General features: G+C 43.1%; 1 protein-coding gene across 1 annotated transcript in view; it reads left to right on the top strand.

The window, feature by feature from the left end:
- The first annotated feature begins 3,094 nt into the window (after window positions 1–3,094).
- The window catches only part of LOC110503298 (Yes1 associated transcriptional regulator), an 80,340-nt gene continuing 65,335 nt past the window's right edge, over window positions 3,095–18,099 (top strand). The window contains exons 1-2 of the mRNA XM_036961713.2: window positions 3,095–3,849; window positions 7,454–7,683. Of these exons, the coding sequence (XP_036817608.2) occupies window positions 3,649–3,849; window positions 7,454–7,683 (431 nt within the window). The 5' untranslated portion in view covers window positions 3,095–3,648. The remainder of the gene's footprint in view (window positions 3,850–7,453; window positions 7,684–18,099) is intronic.

Raw genomic sequence — 18,099 nt, 5'->3', positions numbered from 1 at the left:
ACACTAAACACACACGAAACACACACGAAACACACACGAAACACACACTAAACACACACTAAACACACACTAAACACACACTAAACACACACGAAACACACACTAAACACACACTAAACACACACTAAACACACACTAAACACACACGTACAAGGGGTTGCAGATTGTATTGTACTTATTTTTAGTTCAACCTTATTCCCTTCTTATTGATTTGTTGACAACTATTCTTAATTTTGTTGCCATTGGTATTATTGCTCCTCTTCCACCCCAGCTGCCAAACTAACCCTGATTCAGATGACCATCCTACCCATGATAGATTACGGAGACATAATTTATATACCGGCAGGTAAGGTTGCTCTCGAGCGGCTGGATGTTCTTTACCATTCGGCCATCAGATTTGCCACCAATGCTCCTTATAGGAAGCATCACTGCACTCTATACTCCTCAGTAAACTGGTCATCAGGTACCTACTACAGCCCTCATCCTCCACATACAACACCCGTTCTGTCAGTCACATTCAGTCACATTCTGTTAAAGGTCCCCAAAGATGAAAATATAGAAAAAATCATTATAATTTAATGCACTTTAAACCCAAGAGCTGAGCCCAGAAACAAGCCCTCTCAGTCAGCTGGTGTTGGACCTAACCAACCAAACTGACACCAGCACTGCTTCGGAAAAAAAAGTATTAAAATAAACAAAATCATGAACCAATCAAATTACTCATATTTATAAAATTGGAAAAACGAAACAAAATCTCAAAGCCGAATAAATTGCTATCTGGCCCTAAACAGGGAATATGAATTGGCTGATTATCTGTAACGGTTGTCTTCTTCCTCCTCCTCTGAGGAGGAGTAGGAAGGAGGACCAAAATGCAGCGTGGTATGAATCCATAATGTAATTTAATGGAAAAATTAATACAAAATACAAAAGAACAAGAGAATCGAAATGAAAACCGAAACTGTCCCGAATGGTGCAAACACCATGGGGAAAAAACATACAACATTATACAATCCATGTACACAAACAACAAGTGTGCGGTTCAAATTGGCAAAAAACACACATTTCTTTCCACAGGGCCGTGCAGTGAGACGGGATAAAGCTTCAACTCCAGCCTCTTCAACATATATATCAACGAATTGGCGAGGGCACTAGAACAGTCTGCAGCACCCGGCCTACTAGAATCTGAAGTCAAATGTCTACTGTTTTCTGAAGATCTGGTACCTCTGTCCCCAACCAAGGAGGGCCTATAGCAGCACCTAGATCTTCTGCACAGATTCTGTCAGACCTGGGCCCTGACAGTAAATCTCAGTAAGACAAAAAATAATGGTCTTCCAAAAAAATGTCCAGTTCCCAGGACCATGACACCATGACATCTAGACACCGTTGCCTGAGAAAACTATACGTTGCACAGAAAACTATACATATCTCGGCCTAAACATCAGCACCACAGGTCACTTCCACAAAGCTGTGAACGATCTGAGAGACAAGGCAAGAAGAGCCTTCTATGCCATCAAAAGGAACACAAAATTCAACTTACCAATTAGGATCTGGCTAAAAATACTTGAATCAGTTATAGAACCCATTGCCATTCATGGTTGTGAAGTCTGGGGTCCGCTCATCAACCAAGAATTCACAAAATGGGACAAACACCAAATTGAGACTGTATGCAGATTTTTGCAAAAATATCCTCTGTTATAACGTAGAACACGAAATAATGCATGCAGAGCAGAATTAGGCTGATACCCGATAATTATTGAAATACAGAAAAGAGCCGTTAAATTCTACAAAAACCTAAATTGAAGTGATTCCCAAACCTTCCATAACAAAGCCATCACCTACAGAGAGATGAACCTGGAGAAGAGTCCCCTAAGCAAGCTGGTCCTGGGGCTCTGTTCACAAACAGACCCAACAGAGCCCCAGGACAGCAACACAATTAGATCCAAACAAATCATGAGAAAAACTAAAAGATAATTACTTGACACATTGGAAAGAATTAACATATCAACAGAGCAAACTAGAATGCTATTTGGCCATAAACAGAGAGTACACAGTGGCAGAATACCTGACCACTGTGACTGACCCAAACTTAAGGAAAGCTTTGACTATGTACAGACTCAGTGAGCATAGCCTTGCTATTGAGAAAGGCCGCCGTAGGCAGACAAGAAGACAGGCTGTGTGCACACTGCCCACAAAATGAAGTGGAAACTGAGCTGTACTTCCTAACCTCCTGCCAAATGTATGACCATGTTAGAGACACATATTTCCCTCAGATTACACAGATCCACAAAGAATTCAAAAACAAACCTGATTTTGACACACTCCCATATCTACTGGGTGAAATACCACAGACCACAGTGTGCCATCACAGCAGCAAGATTTGTGACCTGTTGCCAAAAGAAAAGGTCAACCAGTGAAGAACAAACACCATAGTAAATACAACTCAAATTTGTGTTTATTTATTTTCCGTTTTGTACTTTAACCATTTGTACATCGTTACAACACTGTACATATATATAATATGACATTTGAAATGTCTTTATTATTTTGGAACTTCTGTCAGTGTAATATTTACTATAATTGTTTTTGTTTACTTCACTTTTGTTTGTGATCTACTTCACTTGCTTTGGCAATGTTGACAAATGTTTTCCATGCCAATAAAGCCATTAAATTGATATTATTTACTAAGGCATGACTATAGAGTATTCATAATGTATGAAGGCTTAAATAGTTGATTCATCATTTATTAAGGAATAACTATAGTTTATTCATCATTTATTCATTTATTAAGGCATAACTATAGTTTATTAATAATTTATTAAGGCATAACTATAGTTTATTCATCATTTCCCAAGACATGACTATAGTTTATTAATCATTTACTAAGGCATGACAATACAATGGCATTTCAATTGCTATAACAATAAAACAGAACAAGTTTCCCGACACAAAAACACTCCAGATTAGTCTCAAATCTAAATCACAGTCGTAAGAATAGTTGATGAAACGTTGCTGTAGAGAAAGTTCTCCCCACTAGAGAAGAGGGATGTGGTCTCTCTGTAAAGGCTCTCTGTCCCAGTGAATGATCCCAAGCCCTGCCCATTCCGAGGTTCAGATCACATGAGTCAGAGTCGGATGTCCTGCCTGGAGTGTAGAACCAAGTCAGCTTCAACTTTACAACAGTGAGAAGGCAATGATTTACAATGCGCGCTGTCACTCCTGTTTCATGGCAAAATCGGTCAACTCTCGAAAGTTAATCTGTGCAGTTATTTGAGTTTCGCTCAAGATACGTTTTTAGCTGTTCTCTTTGTGTTTCTTTTTGGAAAAGTTACAGATACAGTTGGGTAGATATGCACGTTGTTATATTAGCTAGTGTGTCTTTCCGAAACAGCAGAAAGAAGAGTACACTTTTCGGAGATTACAATAGTTAGCACGTATATTAGCACGCCATATTGTTGGGAGAAAATACATTCACAATAAATTAACAACCTCATCGAATTTACTTTTGGAAGAATTTACTTTTGGAAGTTGGATGATTTGAGGTTTCAAGTTTCGTTCTGAAGAAAACTTTGCATTGATTTTGGCTCTTTGAATCTTTTCTATACATTTTTTTCTCGAGCAAATACGTTTTGTATTGTTTTTGGAATAACCATGGATCCCAGCCAGCACAACCCTCCAGCCGGTCACCAGATAGTCCATGTCCGGGGAGACTCGGAGACTGATCTGGAGGCCCTTTTCAACGCTGTTATGAACCCGAAAAACACAATCGTCCCTGCCTCCGTCCCCATGAGGATGAGAAAGCTACCCGATTCCTTCTTCAACCCGCCTGAGCCAAAGTCCCACTCCAGACAAGTAAGACATTAGAGACCACCCTCACACACACAACCCACCTACTAGGCCCACGACACTTTACTGACTAGTAGAGGAAAACCTTTTGTGTCGTTTTACACTTACGCACACATGTTACTACTCGGGAGTGTCCTACAACTCCAGACAAAAGCGGGAGGTTTAAAACATATTTAAAAGTCGCCAAAGTTCAGGAGCATGTCTTTAACTAATTCAACTGATTGAGAAGTTATCTTCTATTTCCTAAATACAGACCAATCAACAACTGAGCACGGTAACCTTTGAGGGAGTTGTTGATTAACGTTTAAAGTGTTATTACTATAGTAGTGCGTGCTGTGTGCATGGATTACAGTATTATACTTTTAAAATTAGTTATTTGAAGTTAGTACACAAGTTCTGGTTGCAAGTTGTAGTTGCAAAAGTGATATGAGTTATTTTATAAAAAAACTATTTTTTTGTGTTGCCTAAATAAGCTTATTAATATACAGTACCACTATAAAATATACATGATTCATTTTAAGATTGATTAAAGGTGTAACTTGTGATGTTTGTAAATTTGAACAAAATGTCCTGTGATCAAAAAATGGACTGTAGGCTTATATTTACTTCGATAGCAACAGATACGTTTGTGTAGAAGTGGATGCTGCCAGCGCGGTTTGTGAAACAATGTAGCATATTTATCTAGGAATACGGTTACAAAATCATATGCTGGTTTTTGAATCACTCAATCCTATTGACAATTTCTTCTTTTTAGTTTCTGATCTTTGGTAAAAGAGTTGAGCTAACTACATTTCGCAGTAGCTTGGAGGTAGTTCACTAGTTAATAGCCTTTTTTTTGCCATGGAGTGGTAGAGCTAACTACTGGAACTACAAACCACTTTTTCTTCTCCAAAAATATAAAAAAATATGGGTGAAGTAGGCAGTCATTTCCTTTATTTTTTGTCATCAGACCTGCCTAATTCTCACTTGAAACATTCTTGTTGTTTTTAATAGACTACATTATACATTCTGTTAAAATATAACCCCAAAAGTTATCTCTTCTTCTAATTTTTTTGTCTGTGACATGTTAGATTTATATATGATAATTTTTCACTAAGTAGTTCGGATGTAGTGGACTACTTTTTCAAAGTAACTATAGTTCAGTAAACTGTATTTTTGGTATTGGCTTTAGGGGCGGCAGGTGAGGTTAGAGTATTGGGCCAGTAACCAAAAGGCTGCTGGTTCGAATACCTGAGCTGACAAGGTGAAACATCTGTCCATGTGCCCGTGAGCAAGGCACTTAACCCTAATTGCTCCAGGGGCACTGTACAACGGTGAAGGTGGCCGTGACCCCACTCCCTGTGGATGTCTCAGGGGCAGTTGGGATATGGTGATCGTGGCCGTGACCCCACTCCCTGTGGATGTCTCAGGGGGAGTTGGGATATGGTGACCGTGGCCGTGACCCCACTCCCTGTGGATGTCTCAGGGGGAGTTGAGATATGGTGACCGTGGCCGTGACCCCACTCTCTGTGGGTGTCTCAGGGGGAGTTGGGATATGGTGACCCTGGCCGTGACCCCACTCCCTGTGGATGTCTCAGGGGGAGTTGGGATATGGTGACCCTGGCCATGACCCCACTCTCTGTGGATGTCTCAGGGGGAGTTGGGATATGGTGACCCTGGCCGTGACCCCACTCCCTGTGGATGTCTCAGGGGGAGTTGGGATATGGTGACCCTGGCCGTGACCCCACTCTCTGTGGATGTCTCAGGGGGAGTTGGGATATGGTGACCCTGGCCGTGACCCCACTCCCTGTGGATGTCTCAGGGGGAGTTGGGATATGGTGACCCTGGCCGTGACCCCACTCCCTGTGGATGTCTCAGGGGGAGTTGGGATATGGTGACCCTGGCCGTGACCCCACTCCCTGTGGATGTCTCAGGGGGAGTTGGGATATGGTGACCCTGGCCGTGACCCCACTCTCTGTGGATGTCTCAGGGGGAGTTGGGATATGGTGACCGTGGCCGTGACCCCACTCCCTGTGGATATCTCAGGGGGAGTTGGGATATGGTGACCCTGGCCGTGACCCCACTCCCTGTGGATGTCTCAGGGGGAGTTGGGATATGGTGACCGTGGCCGTGACCCCACTCTCTGTGGATGTCTCAGGGGGAGTTGGGATATGGTGACCCTGGCCGTGACCCCACTCCCTGTGGATGTCTCAGGGGGAGTTGGGATATGGTGACCCTGGCCGTGACCCCACTCCCTGTGGATGTCTCAGGGGGAGTTGGCATATGGTGACCCTGGCCGTGACCCCACTCCCTGTGGATGTCTCAGGGGGAGTTGGGATATGGTGACCCTGGCCGTGACCCCACTCTCTGTGGATGTCTCAGGGGGAGTTGGGATATGGTGACCCTTGCCGTGACCCCACTCTCTGTGGATGTCTCAGGGGGAGTTGGGATATGGTGACCCTGGCCGTGACCCCACTCCCTGTGGATGTCTCAGGGGGAGTTGGGATATGGTGACCCTGGCCGTGACCCCACTCCCTGTGGGTGTCTCAGGGGGAGTTGGGATATGGTGACCCTGGCCGTGACCCTACTCCCTGTGGGTGTCTCAGGGGGAGTTGGGATATGGTGACCCTGGCCGTGACCCCACTCCCTGTGGGTGTCTCAGGGGGAGTTGGGATATGGTGACCCTGGCCGTGACCCCACTCTCTGTGGGTGTCTCAGGGGGAGTTGGGATATGGTGACCCTGGCCGTGACCCCACTCTCTGTGGATGTCTCAGGGGGAGTTGGGATATGGTGACCCTGGCCGTGACCCCACTCCCTGTGGATGTCTCAGGAGGAGTTGGGATATGGTGACCCTGGCTGTGACCCCACTCCCTGTGGATGTCTCAGGGGGAGTTGGGATATGGTGACCCTGGCGGTGACCCCACTCCCTGTGGGTGTCTCAGGGGGAGTTGGGATATGGTGACCCTGGCCGTGACCCCACTCCCTGTGGATGTCTCAGGGGGAGTTGGGATATGGTGACCCTGGCCGTGACCCCACTCCCTGTGGATGTCTCAGGGGGAGTTGGGATATGGTGACCCTGACTGTGACCCCACTCCCTGTGGATGTCTCAGGGGGAGTTGGGATATGGTGACCCTGGCCGTGACCCCACTCCCTGTGGGTGTCTCAGGGGGAGTTGGGATATGGTGACCCTGGCCGTGACCCCACTCCCTGTGGATGTCTCAGGGGGAGTTGGGATATGGTGACCCTGGCCGTGACCCCACTCTCTGTGGATGTCTCAGGGGGAGTTGGGATATGGTGACCCTGGCCGTGACCCCACTCCCTGTGGATGTCTCAGGGGGAGTTGGGATATGGTGACCCTGACCGTGACCCCACTCCCTGTGGATGTCTCAGGGGGAGTTGGGATATGGAAGAAACACATTTCCATTACACACTGTGTGTAACAGGACAATATTAAAGTATATTTATAGTAACTTCTTCCAGTGTGATAGCTGGTAGCTTGGTAAACTGTATTCTCCTCTCTCGCCCTCCTGTCCTCTCTTCCTCTCCTCTCTCCCCCTCCTCTCTCCACTCTTCCCCTCCTCTCTCCCCTCCTCATCCCCCCTCATCTCCTCTCCTTCCTACCTCCACCCAGGCTAGCACAGATGCAGTTACGGCTGGTGCCCTCGCCCCCCACCATGTGCGTGCCCACTCATCTCCGGCCTCTCTACAGCTAGGGGCAGTGTCACCCCTGTTGGGCATGGTCCCAGCGGGCGCGCCTCCATCAAACCTCCGACAGTCGTCCTATGAGATCCCAGATGACATGCCCCTGCCCCCAGGTTGGGAGGTGGCTCAGACCCCCTCTGGACAGAGATACTTCCTCAAGTAAGTTTAAAAACAACACTGTAATAACACACTATGTAGGCTGCATCCTTTCTGGTTGTATCACCGCCTGGTGCGGCAACTGCACTGCCCACAACCACAGGGCTCTCCAGAGGGTGGTGTGGTTTGCCCAACGCATCACTGGGGGCACATTGCCTGCCTTGCAGGACACCTATAGCACCTGATATCACAGGAAGGCCATAAAGATCATCAAGGACAACAACCACCCTAGCCACTGCCTGTTCACCCTGCTATCATCCAGAAGGCGAGGTCAGTACAGGTGCATCAAAGCTGGGACCGAGAGACTGAAAAGCAGCTTCTATCTCAAGTCCATCAGACTGTTAAATAGCCATCACTAGCCGGCCTCCACCCGGTTACTCAACCCTGCACGTTAGAGGCTGCTGCCCCATATACATAGACATGGAATCACTGGTCACTTTAATAATGGAACACTAGCCACTCTCAACCCTGCACCTTAGAGGCTGCTGCCCTATAGACATGGAATCACTGGTCACTTTAATAATGGAACACTAGCCACTCTCAACCCTGCACGTTAGAGGCTGCTGCCCTATAGACATGGAATCACTGGTCACTTTAATAATGGAACACTAGCCTCTCTCAACCCTGCACGTTAGAGGCTGCTGCCCCATATACATAGACATGGAATCACTGGTCACTTTAATAATGTTTATATGGTGCTTTGCTCATCTCATATGTATATACTGTCTTCTGTTCAACTGTATTTAGTCAACGCCACTCCAACATTGCTCGTCCTAATATTTACATTTCTTAACTCCATTATTTTACTTTAGATTTGTGTGTATTGTTGTGAATTGTTAGATATTACTGCACTGTTGGAGCTAGAAACACAATCATTTAGTTAGATACTACTGCACTGTTGGAGCTAGAAACACAAGCATTTAGTTAGATACTACTGTACTGTTGGAGCTAGAAACACAAGCATTTAGTTAGATATTACTGCACTGTTGGAGCTAGAAACACAAGCATTTAGTTAGATATTACTGCACTGTTGGAGCTAGAAACACAAGCATTTAGTTAGATATTACTGTACTGTTGGAGCTAGAAACACAAGCATTTAGTTAGATACTACTGTACTGTTGGAGCTAGAAACACAAGCATTTAGTTAGATATTACTGTTGGAGCTAGAAACAAAAGCATTTAGTTAGATATTACTGCACTGTTGGAGCTAGAAACACAAGCATTTAGTTAGACATTACTGTTGGAGCTAGAAACACAAGCATTTAGTTAGATATTACTGTTGGAGCTAGAAACACAAGCATTTAGTTAGATATTACTGTTGGAGCTAGAAACTCAAGAATTTAGTTAGATATTACTGCACTGTTGGAGCTAGAAACACAAGCATTTAGTTAGATATTACTGCACTGCTGGAGCTAGAAACACAAGCATTTAGTTAGATACTACTGTACTGTTGGAGCTAGAAACACAAGCCTTTAGTTAGATACTACTGCACTTTTGGAGCTAGGAACACAAGCATTTAGTTAGATATTACTGTTGGAGCTAGGAACACAAGCATTTAGTTAGATATTACTGTTGGAGCTAGAAACACAAGCATTTAGTTAGATATTACTGTTGGAGCTAGAAACACAAGCATTTAGTTAGATATTACTGTTGGAGCTAGAAACACAAGCATTTAGTTAGATATTACTGCGCTGTTGGAGCTATAAACACAAGCATTTAGTTAGATACTACTGTACTGTTGGAGCTAGAAACACAAGCATTTAGTTAGATATTACTGCGCTGTTGGAGCTAGAAACACAAGCATTTAGTTAGATACTACTGTTGGAGCTAGAAACACAAGCATTTAGTTAGATATTACTGTTGGAGCTAGAAACACAAACATTTAGTTAGATATTACTGTTTTAGCTAGAAACACAAGCATTTAGTTAGATACTACTGCACTGTTGGAGCTAGAAACACAAGCATTTAGTTAGATACTACTGTTGGAGCTAGAAACACAAGCATTTAGTTAGATATTACTGTTGGAGCTAGAAACACAAACATTTAGTTAGATATTACTGTTTTAGCTAGAAACACAAGCATTTAGTTAGATACTACTGCACTGTTGGAGCTAGAAACACAAGCATTTAGTTAGATACTACTGTTGGAGCTAGAAACACAAGCATTTAGTTAGATATTACTGTTGGAGCTAGAAACACAAACATTTAGTTAGATATTACTGTTTTAGCTAGAAACACAAGCATTTAGTTAGATACTACTGTACTGTTGGAGCTAGGAACACAAGCATTTAGTTAGATATTACTGCACTGTTGGACTAGAAACACAAGCATTTAGTTAGATATTACTGCACTGTTGAAGTTAGGAACACAAGCATTTAGTTAGATATTACTGTTGGAGCTAGAAACACAAGCATTTAGTTAGATATTACTGTTGGAGCTAGGAACACAAGCATTTAGTTAGATACTACTGTACTGTTGGAGCTAGGAACACAAGCATTTAGTTAGATATTACTGCACTGTTGGAGCTAGGAACACAAGCATTTAGTTAGATACTACTGCACTGTTGGAGCTAGGAACACAAGCATTTAGTTAGATACTACTGCACTGTTGGAGCTAGGAACACAAGCATTTAGTTAGATATTACTGCACTGTTGGAGCTAGGAACACAAGCATTTAGTTAGATACTACTGCACTGTTGGAGCTAGGAACACAAGCATTTAGTTAGATATTACTGCACTGTTGGAGCTAGGAACACAAGCATTTAGTTAGATACTACTGCACTGTTGGAGCTAGAAACACAAGCATTTAGTTTGATATTACTGTTGGAGCTAGGAACACAAGCATTTAGTTAGATATTACTGTTGGAGCTAGGAACACAAGCATTTAGTTAGATACTACTGCACTGTTGGAGCTAGAAACACAAGCATTTAGTTATATATTACTGTACTGTTGGAGCTAGAAACACAAGCATTTAGTTAGATATTACTGTTGGAGCTAGGAACACAATCATTTAGTTAGATATTACTGTTGGAGTTAGGAACACAATCATTTAGTTAGATATTACTGTTGGAGTTAGGAACACAATCATTTAGTTAGATATTACTGTTGGAGTTAGGAACACAAGAATTTAGTTAGATATTACTGTTGGAGCTAGAAGCACAAGCATTTAGTTAGATATTACTGTTGGTGCTAGGAACACAAGCATTTAGCTAGATATTATTGCACTGTTGGAGCTAGGAACACAAGCATTTAGTTAGATACTACTGCACTGTTGGAGCTAGGAACACAAGCATTTAGTTAGATATTACTGCAATGTTGGAGCTAGGAACACAAGCATTTAGTTGGATATTACTGCACTGTTGGAGCTAGGAACACAAGCATTTAGTTAGATACTACTATACTGTTGGAGCTAGGAACACAATCATTTATTTAGATACTACTGTACTGTTGGAGCTAGAAACACAATCATTTAGTTAGATATTACTATACTGTTGGAGCTAGAAACACAAGCATTTAGTTAGATATTACTGTTGGAGCTAGAAACACAAACATTTAGTTAGATATTACTGTTTTAGCTAGAAACACAAGCATTTAGTTAGATACTACTGCACTGTTGGAGCTAGAAACACAAGCATTTAGTTAGATACTACTGTTGGAGCTAGAAACACAAGCATTTAGTTAGATATTACTGTTGGAGCTAGAAACACAAACATTTAGTTAGATATTACTGTTTTAGCTAGAAACACAAGCATTTAGTTAGATACTACTGTACTGTTGGAGCTAGGAACACAAGCATTTAGTTAGATATTACTGCACTGTTGGACTAGAAACACAAGCATTTAGTTAGATATTACTGCACTGTTGAAGTTAGGAACACAAGCATTTAGTTAGATATTACTGTTGGAGCTAGAAACACAAGCATTTAGTTAGATATTACTGTTGGAGCTAGGAACACAAGCATTTAGTTAGATACTACTGTACTGTTGGAGCTAGGAACACAAGCATTTAGTTAGATATTACTGCACTGTTGGAGCTAGGAACACAAGCATTTAGTTAGATACTACTGCACTGTTGGAGCTAGGAACACAAGCATTTAGTTAGATATTACTGCACTGTTGGAGCTAGAAACACAAGCATTTAGTTAGATACTACTGCACTGTTGGAGCTAGAAACACAAGCATTTAGTTTGATATTACTGTTGGAGCTAGGAACACAAGCATTTAGTTAGATATTACTGTTGGAGCTAGGAACACAAGCATTTAGTTAGATACTACTGCACTGTTGGAGCTAGGAACACAAGCATTTAGTTAGATATTACTGCACTGCTGGAGCTAGAAACACAAGCATTTAGTTAGATACTACTGTACTGTTGGAGCTAGAAACACAAGCATTTAGTTATATATTACTGTACTGTTGGAGCTAGAAACACAAGCATTTAGTTAGATATTACTGTTGGAGCTAGGAACACAATCATTTAGTTAGATATTACTGTTGGAGTTAGGAACACAATCATTTAGTTAGATATTACTGTTGGAGTTAGGAACACAATCATTTAGTTAGATATTACTGTTGGTGCTAGGAACACAAGCATTTAGCTAGATATTATTGCACTGTTGGAGCTAGGAACACAAGCATTTAGTTAGATACTACTGCACTGTTGGAGCTAGGAACACAAGCATTTAGTTAGATATTACTGCAATGTTGGAGCTAGGAACACAAGCATTTAGTTGGATATTACTGCACTGTTGGAGCTAGGAACACAAGCATTTAGTTAGATACTACTATACTGTTGGAGCTAGGAACACAATCATTTATTTAGATACTACTGTACTGTTGGAGCTAGAAACACAATCATTTAGTTAGATATTACTATACTGTTGGAGCTAGGAACACAATCATTTAGTTAGATATTACTATACTGTTGGAGCTAGGAACACAATCATTTATTTAGAGACTACTGTACTGTTGGAGCTAGAAACACAATCATTTAGTTAGATATTACTATACTGTTGGAGCTAGGAACACAATCATTTAGTTAGATATTACTGCAATGTTGGAGCTAGGAACACAAGCATTTAGTTGGATATTACTTCACTGTTGGAGCTAGGAACACAAGCATTTAGTTAGATACTACTATACTGTTGGAGCTAGGAACACAATCATTTATTTAGATACTACTGTACTGTTGGAGCTAGAAACACAATCATTTAGTTAGATATTACTATACTGTTGGAGCTAGGAACACAATCATTTAGTTAGATATTACTATACTGTTGGAGCTAGGAACACAATCATTTATTTAGAGACTACTGTACTGTTGGAGCTAGAAACACAATCATTTAGTTAGATACTACTGTACTGTTGGAGCTAGGAACACAAGCATTTAGTTAGATATTAATGCACTGTTGGAGCTATAAACACAAGCATTTAGTTAGATATTACTGTTGGAGCTATAAACACAAGCATTTAGTTAGATATTACTGTTGGAGCTAGGAACACAAGCATTTAGTTAGATATTACTGTTGGAGCTAGAAACACAAGCATTTAGTTAGATATTACTGTTGGAACTATGAACACAAGCATTTAGTTAGATATTATTGCACTGTTGGAGCTAGGAACACAAGCATTTAGTAAGATATTACTGCACTGTTGGAGCTAGGAACACAAGCATTTAGTAAGATATTACTGCACTGTTGGAGCTAGGAACACAAGCATTTAGTTAGATATTACTGTTGGAGCTAGAAACACAAGCATTTATTTAGATATTACTGTTGGAACTATGAACACAAGCATTTAGTTAGATATTATTGCACTGTTGGAGCTAGGAACACAAGCATTTAGTTAGATATTACTGCGCTGTTGGAGCTAGGAACACAAGCATTTAGTTAGATATTACTGCACTGTTGGAGCTAGGAACACAAGCATTTCGCTAGATATTACTGCTCTGTTGGAGCTAGGAACACAAACAATTAGTTAGATATTACTGTACTGTTGGAGCTAGAAACACAAGCATTTCGCTAGACCCGCAAAACACCAGTCTCAACATCAACAGTAAAGAGGTGACTCCGGGATGCTGGCCTTCTAGGCAGAGGAGCAAAGAAAAAGCCGTATCTCAGACTGGCCAATAAAAAGTATTAAAAAAAAAAGTATTTTTATTGGCCAATCTGAGATATGCAAAAGATGGGCAAAAGAACACAGACGCTAGACAGTAGAACTCTGCCTAGAAGGTCAGCATCCTGGAGTCACCTCTTCACTGTTTACGTTGCGACTAGTGTTTTGCGGGTACTATTTCATGAAGCTGCCAGTTGAGGACTTGTGAGACGTCTGGTTCTCAAACTAGACACTAATGTACTGGCCCTCTTGCTCAGTTGTGCACCTCCCACTCTTTCTATTCTGGTTAGAGCCAGTTTGCATTGTTTTGTGAAGGAAGTAGTACACAGCGTTGTACAAGATCTTCAGTTTCTTGCCAATTTCTCACATGGAATAGCCTTCATTTCTGAGAACAAGAATAGACTGAAGAGTTTCAGAAGAAAGGTCTTTGTTTCTGGCCATTTTGAGCCTGTAATCTAACCCACAAATGCTGATGCTCCAGATACTCAACTAGTCTAAAGAAGGCCAGTTGTATTGCTTCTTTAATCAGGACAACAGTTTTCAGCAATGCTAACATAATTGCAAAAAAGGGTTTTCTAATAATCAGATAGTCCTTCAAAATGATAAACTTGGATTAGCTAACACAACGTGCCATTGGAACACAGGAGTGATGGTTGCTGATAATCTGCCTCTCTACGCCTATGTAGATATTCCATAAAAAAATCTGCCATTTCCAGCTACAATAGTCATTTACAACATTAACATTGTCTACACTGAAATTCTGACCAATATTATGCTTTTCTTTCAAAAACAAGGGCATTTCTATGTGACCCTAAACTTTAGAATGTTTGTGTAAATGGGGATAGGAATAACATGTAAAAAAATATATATATATTTCACCTTTATTTAACCAGGTAGTCTTGTTAAGAACAAGTTCTCATTTGCAACTGCAACCTGGCCAAGATAAAGCAAAGCAGTTTGACACATACAACAACACAGAGTTACACATGGAGTAAAACAAACATACAGTCAATAATACAGTAGAAAAAGTCTATATACAGCATGTGCAAATGAGGTAAGATAAGGGAGTTAAGGCAATAAATAGGCTGTGGTGGCGAAGTAATTACAATATAGCAATTAAACACTGGAATGGTACATGTGCAGAAGATGAATATGCAAGTAGAGATACTGGGGTGCAAAGGAGCAAGATAAATAAATAAATACAGTATGGGAATGAGGTAGTTGGATGGGCTGTTTACAGGTGCAGTGATCTGTAAGCTGCTCTGACAGCTGGTGCTTAAAGTTAGTGAGGTAGATGTGAGTCTCCAGCTTCAGATATTTTTGCAGTTTGTTCCAGTCATTAGCAGCAGAGAACTGGAAGGAAAGGCGACCAAAGGAGGAGTTGGCTTTGGGGGTGACCAGTGAGATATACCTGCAAGAGCGCGTGCTACGAGTGGGTGCTGCTATGGTGACCAGTGAGCTGAGATAAGGCGGGGCTTTACCTAGCAGAGACGTGTAGATGACCTGGAGCCAGTGGGTTTGGCGACGAGTATGAAGAGAGGGCCAACCAACGAGAGTGTACATTTCGCAATGGTGGGTAGTATATGGGGCTTTGGTGACAAAACGGATGGCACTGTGATAGACTGCATCCATTTTGTTGAGTAGGGTGTTGGAGGCTATTTTATAGATGACATCGCCAAAGTTGAGGATCGGTAAGATGGTCAGTTTTACGAGGGTATGTTTGGCAGCATGAGTGAAGGATGCGTTGTTGTGATATAGAAAGCCTATTCTATATTTAATTTTGGATTGGAGATGCTTAATGTGAGTCTGGAAGGAGAGTTTACAGTCTAACCAGACACCTAGGTATTTGTATTTGCAAGACAATGATAGGTTGCTTTAACTTTTATTTACCATGTAGAAGTGTAAAACGTGTCAAACCTCCTGCATTAGTTTAAAGGTGCAGAAATCGCTGCACCATATCCTGGTTGATTAAATTATAATAGTTAATCATAACATCAGTTTATGTGACAAAACAAGCAAGTATAGTGTAGAGAATCATTGTACCGTCTAAACTGCTGTGAAATATATTTTACATTAACACGAATATTGTATTTTCAGGTGTTAAAATCTGATTTACAAAACTGAAAGTAAAAGATGCAAAAACAACACTTAAGAACGGAAAGCATAGAAACAGAGCACATAGAACAGACATACTGCTTCTTAGACTGGCTTTCAATGAGAGTGACAGATCTAAAACAAAACATTTCTATGTGAATTTGGTCGGGTCACCCAGAAAGTTGCATATTGCAAATAAATAACAATAGAAATGTGACAATTCTTTCAAAGCTTCCTGTTGGTTGTTTTGTTATGTGTATTGTTGTGATGTACTTTGTTAGAGCCTTCCAGAGAGGCCCCAACAAAACATTTCTATGTGAATTTGGTCGGGTCTCCCAGAAAGTTGCATATTGCAAATAAATAACAATAGAAATGTGACAATTCTTTCAAAGCTTCCTGTTGGTTGTTTTGTTATGTGTATTGTTGTGATGTACTTTGTTAGAGCCTTCCAGAGAGGGCCCAAGCCATAAACAAAGGACCTTTAAATGGATCGGAAAGAAAGAGAGAACTAGAGAATAGCAGCAGGGTATTCGGTCGTAGCTCAGACAGAGCCTTTGTCCAGCAGGTGAAGCCTTTGTAAATGTGGAACACATGTTGTTGAGGTCTGGGACTGACCTTCCCACCCGCCCTGTGTGTGTGTGTGTGTGTGTGCGCGTGCGCGCGCGCGCGCGTGCGTGTGTGTGTGTATGTGCGTGTGTGTGTGCGCGCGCGTGTGCGTCTACAGACATGGCCCTGTAAGAAGAGACCAGCACCCTTCATCTGAATCAGCCAACAAATACCAACAATGCTGTAATTATCAATGGCTTCACTATGTGGCCTCCCCAACCCAGCCAGTCAGTCAGTCCCCTATCCCCTCACTAGACCAGCCAGTCAGTCAGTCCCCTATCCCCTCAATAGACCAGCCAGTCAGTCAGTCCCCTATCCCCTCACTAGACCAGCCAGTCAGTTAGTCCCCTATCCCCTCACTAGAACAGCCAGTCAGTCAGTCCCCAATCCCCTCACTAGACCAGCCAGTCAGTCAGTCCCCTATCCCCTCACTAGACCGGCCAGTCAGTCAGTCCCCTATCCCCTCACTAGACCAGCCAGTCAGTCAGTTCCCTATCCCCTCCCCAACCCAGCCAGTCAGTCAGTCCCCTATCCCCTCACTAGACCAGTCAGTCAGTCAGTCCCCTATCCCCTCCCCAACCCAGCCAGTCAGTCAGTCCCCTATCCCCTCACTAGACCAGCCAGTCAGTCAGTCCCCTATCCCCTCCCCAACCCAGCCAGTCAGTCAGTCCCCTATCCCCTCACTAGACCAGCCAGTCAGTCAGTCCCCTATCCTCTCCCCAACCCAGCCAGTCAGTCAGTCCCCTATCCCCTCACTAGACCAGCCAGTCAGTCAGTCCCCTATCCCCTCCCCAACCCAGCCAGTCAGTCAGTCCCCTATCCCCTCACTAGACCAGCCAGTCAGTCAGTCCCCTATCCCCTCACTAGACCAGCCAGTCAGTCAGTCCCCTATCCCCTCACTAGACCAGCCAGTCAGTCAGTCCCCTATCCCCGCACTAGACCAGCCAGTCAGTCAGTCCCCTATCCCCTCCCCAACCCAGCCAGTCAGTCAGTCCCTTATCCCCTCACTAGACCTGCCAGTCAGTCAGTCCCCTATCCCCTCCCCAACCCAGCCAGTCAGTCAGTCCCCTATCCCCTCCACAACCCAGCCAGTCAGTCAGTCCCCTATCCCCTCACTAGACCAGCCAGTCAGTCAGTCCCCTATCCCCTCACTAGACCAGCCAGTCAGTCAGTCCCCTATCCCCTCACTAGACCAGCCAGTCAGTCAGTCCCCTATCCCCTCACTAGACCAGCCAGTCAGTCAGTCCCCTATCCCCTCCCCAACGCAGCCAGTCAGTCAGTCCCCTATCCCCTCACTAGACCAGCCAGTCAGTCAGTCCCCTATCCCCTCCCCAACCCAGCCAGTCAGTCAGTCCCTTATCCCCTCACTAGACCTGCCAGTCAGTCAGTCCCCTATCCCCTCCCCAACCCAGCCAGTCAGTCAGTCCCCTATCCCCTCCACAACCCAGCCAGTCAGTCAGTCCCCTATCCCCTCACTAGACCAGCCAGTCAGTCAGTCCCCTATCCCCTCACTAGACCAGCCAGTCAGACAGTCCACTATCCCCTCCCCAACCCAGCCAGTCAGTCAGTCCCCTATCCCCTCACTAGACCAGTCAGTCAGTCCCCTATC

This window comes from Oncorhynchus mykiss, chromosome 24, assembly GCF_057628025.1.
Source record: "Oncorhynchus mykiss isolate SJ-2025 chromosome 24, ASM5762802v1, whole genome shotgun sequence".
Taxonomy (NCBI): Eukaryota; Metazoa; Chordata; class Actinopteri; order Salmoniformes; family Salmonidae; genus Oncorhynchus; species Oncorhynchus mykiss.
Note: the sequence above shows the minus strand (reverse complement) of the source record. Positions and strands in the feature narration are given on the sequence as shown.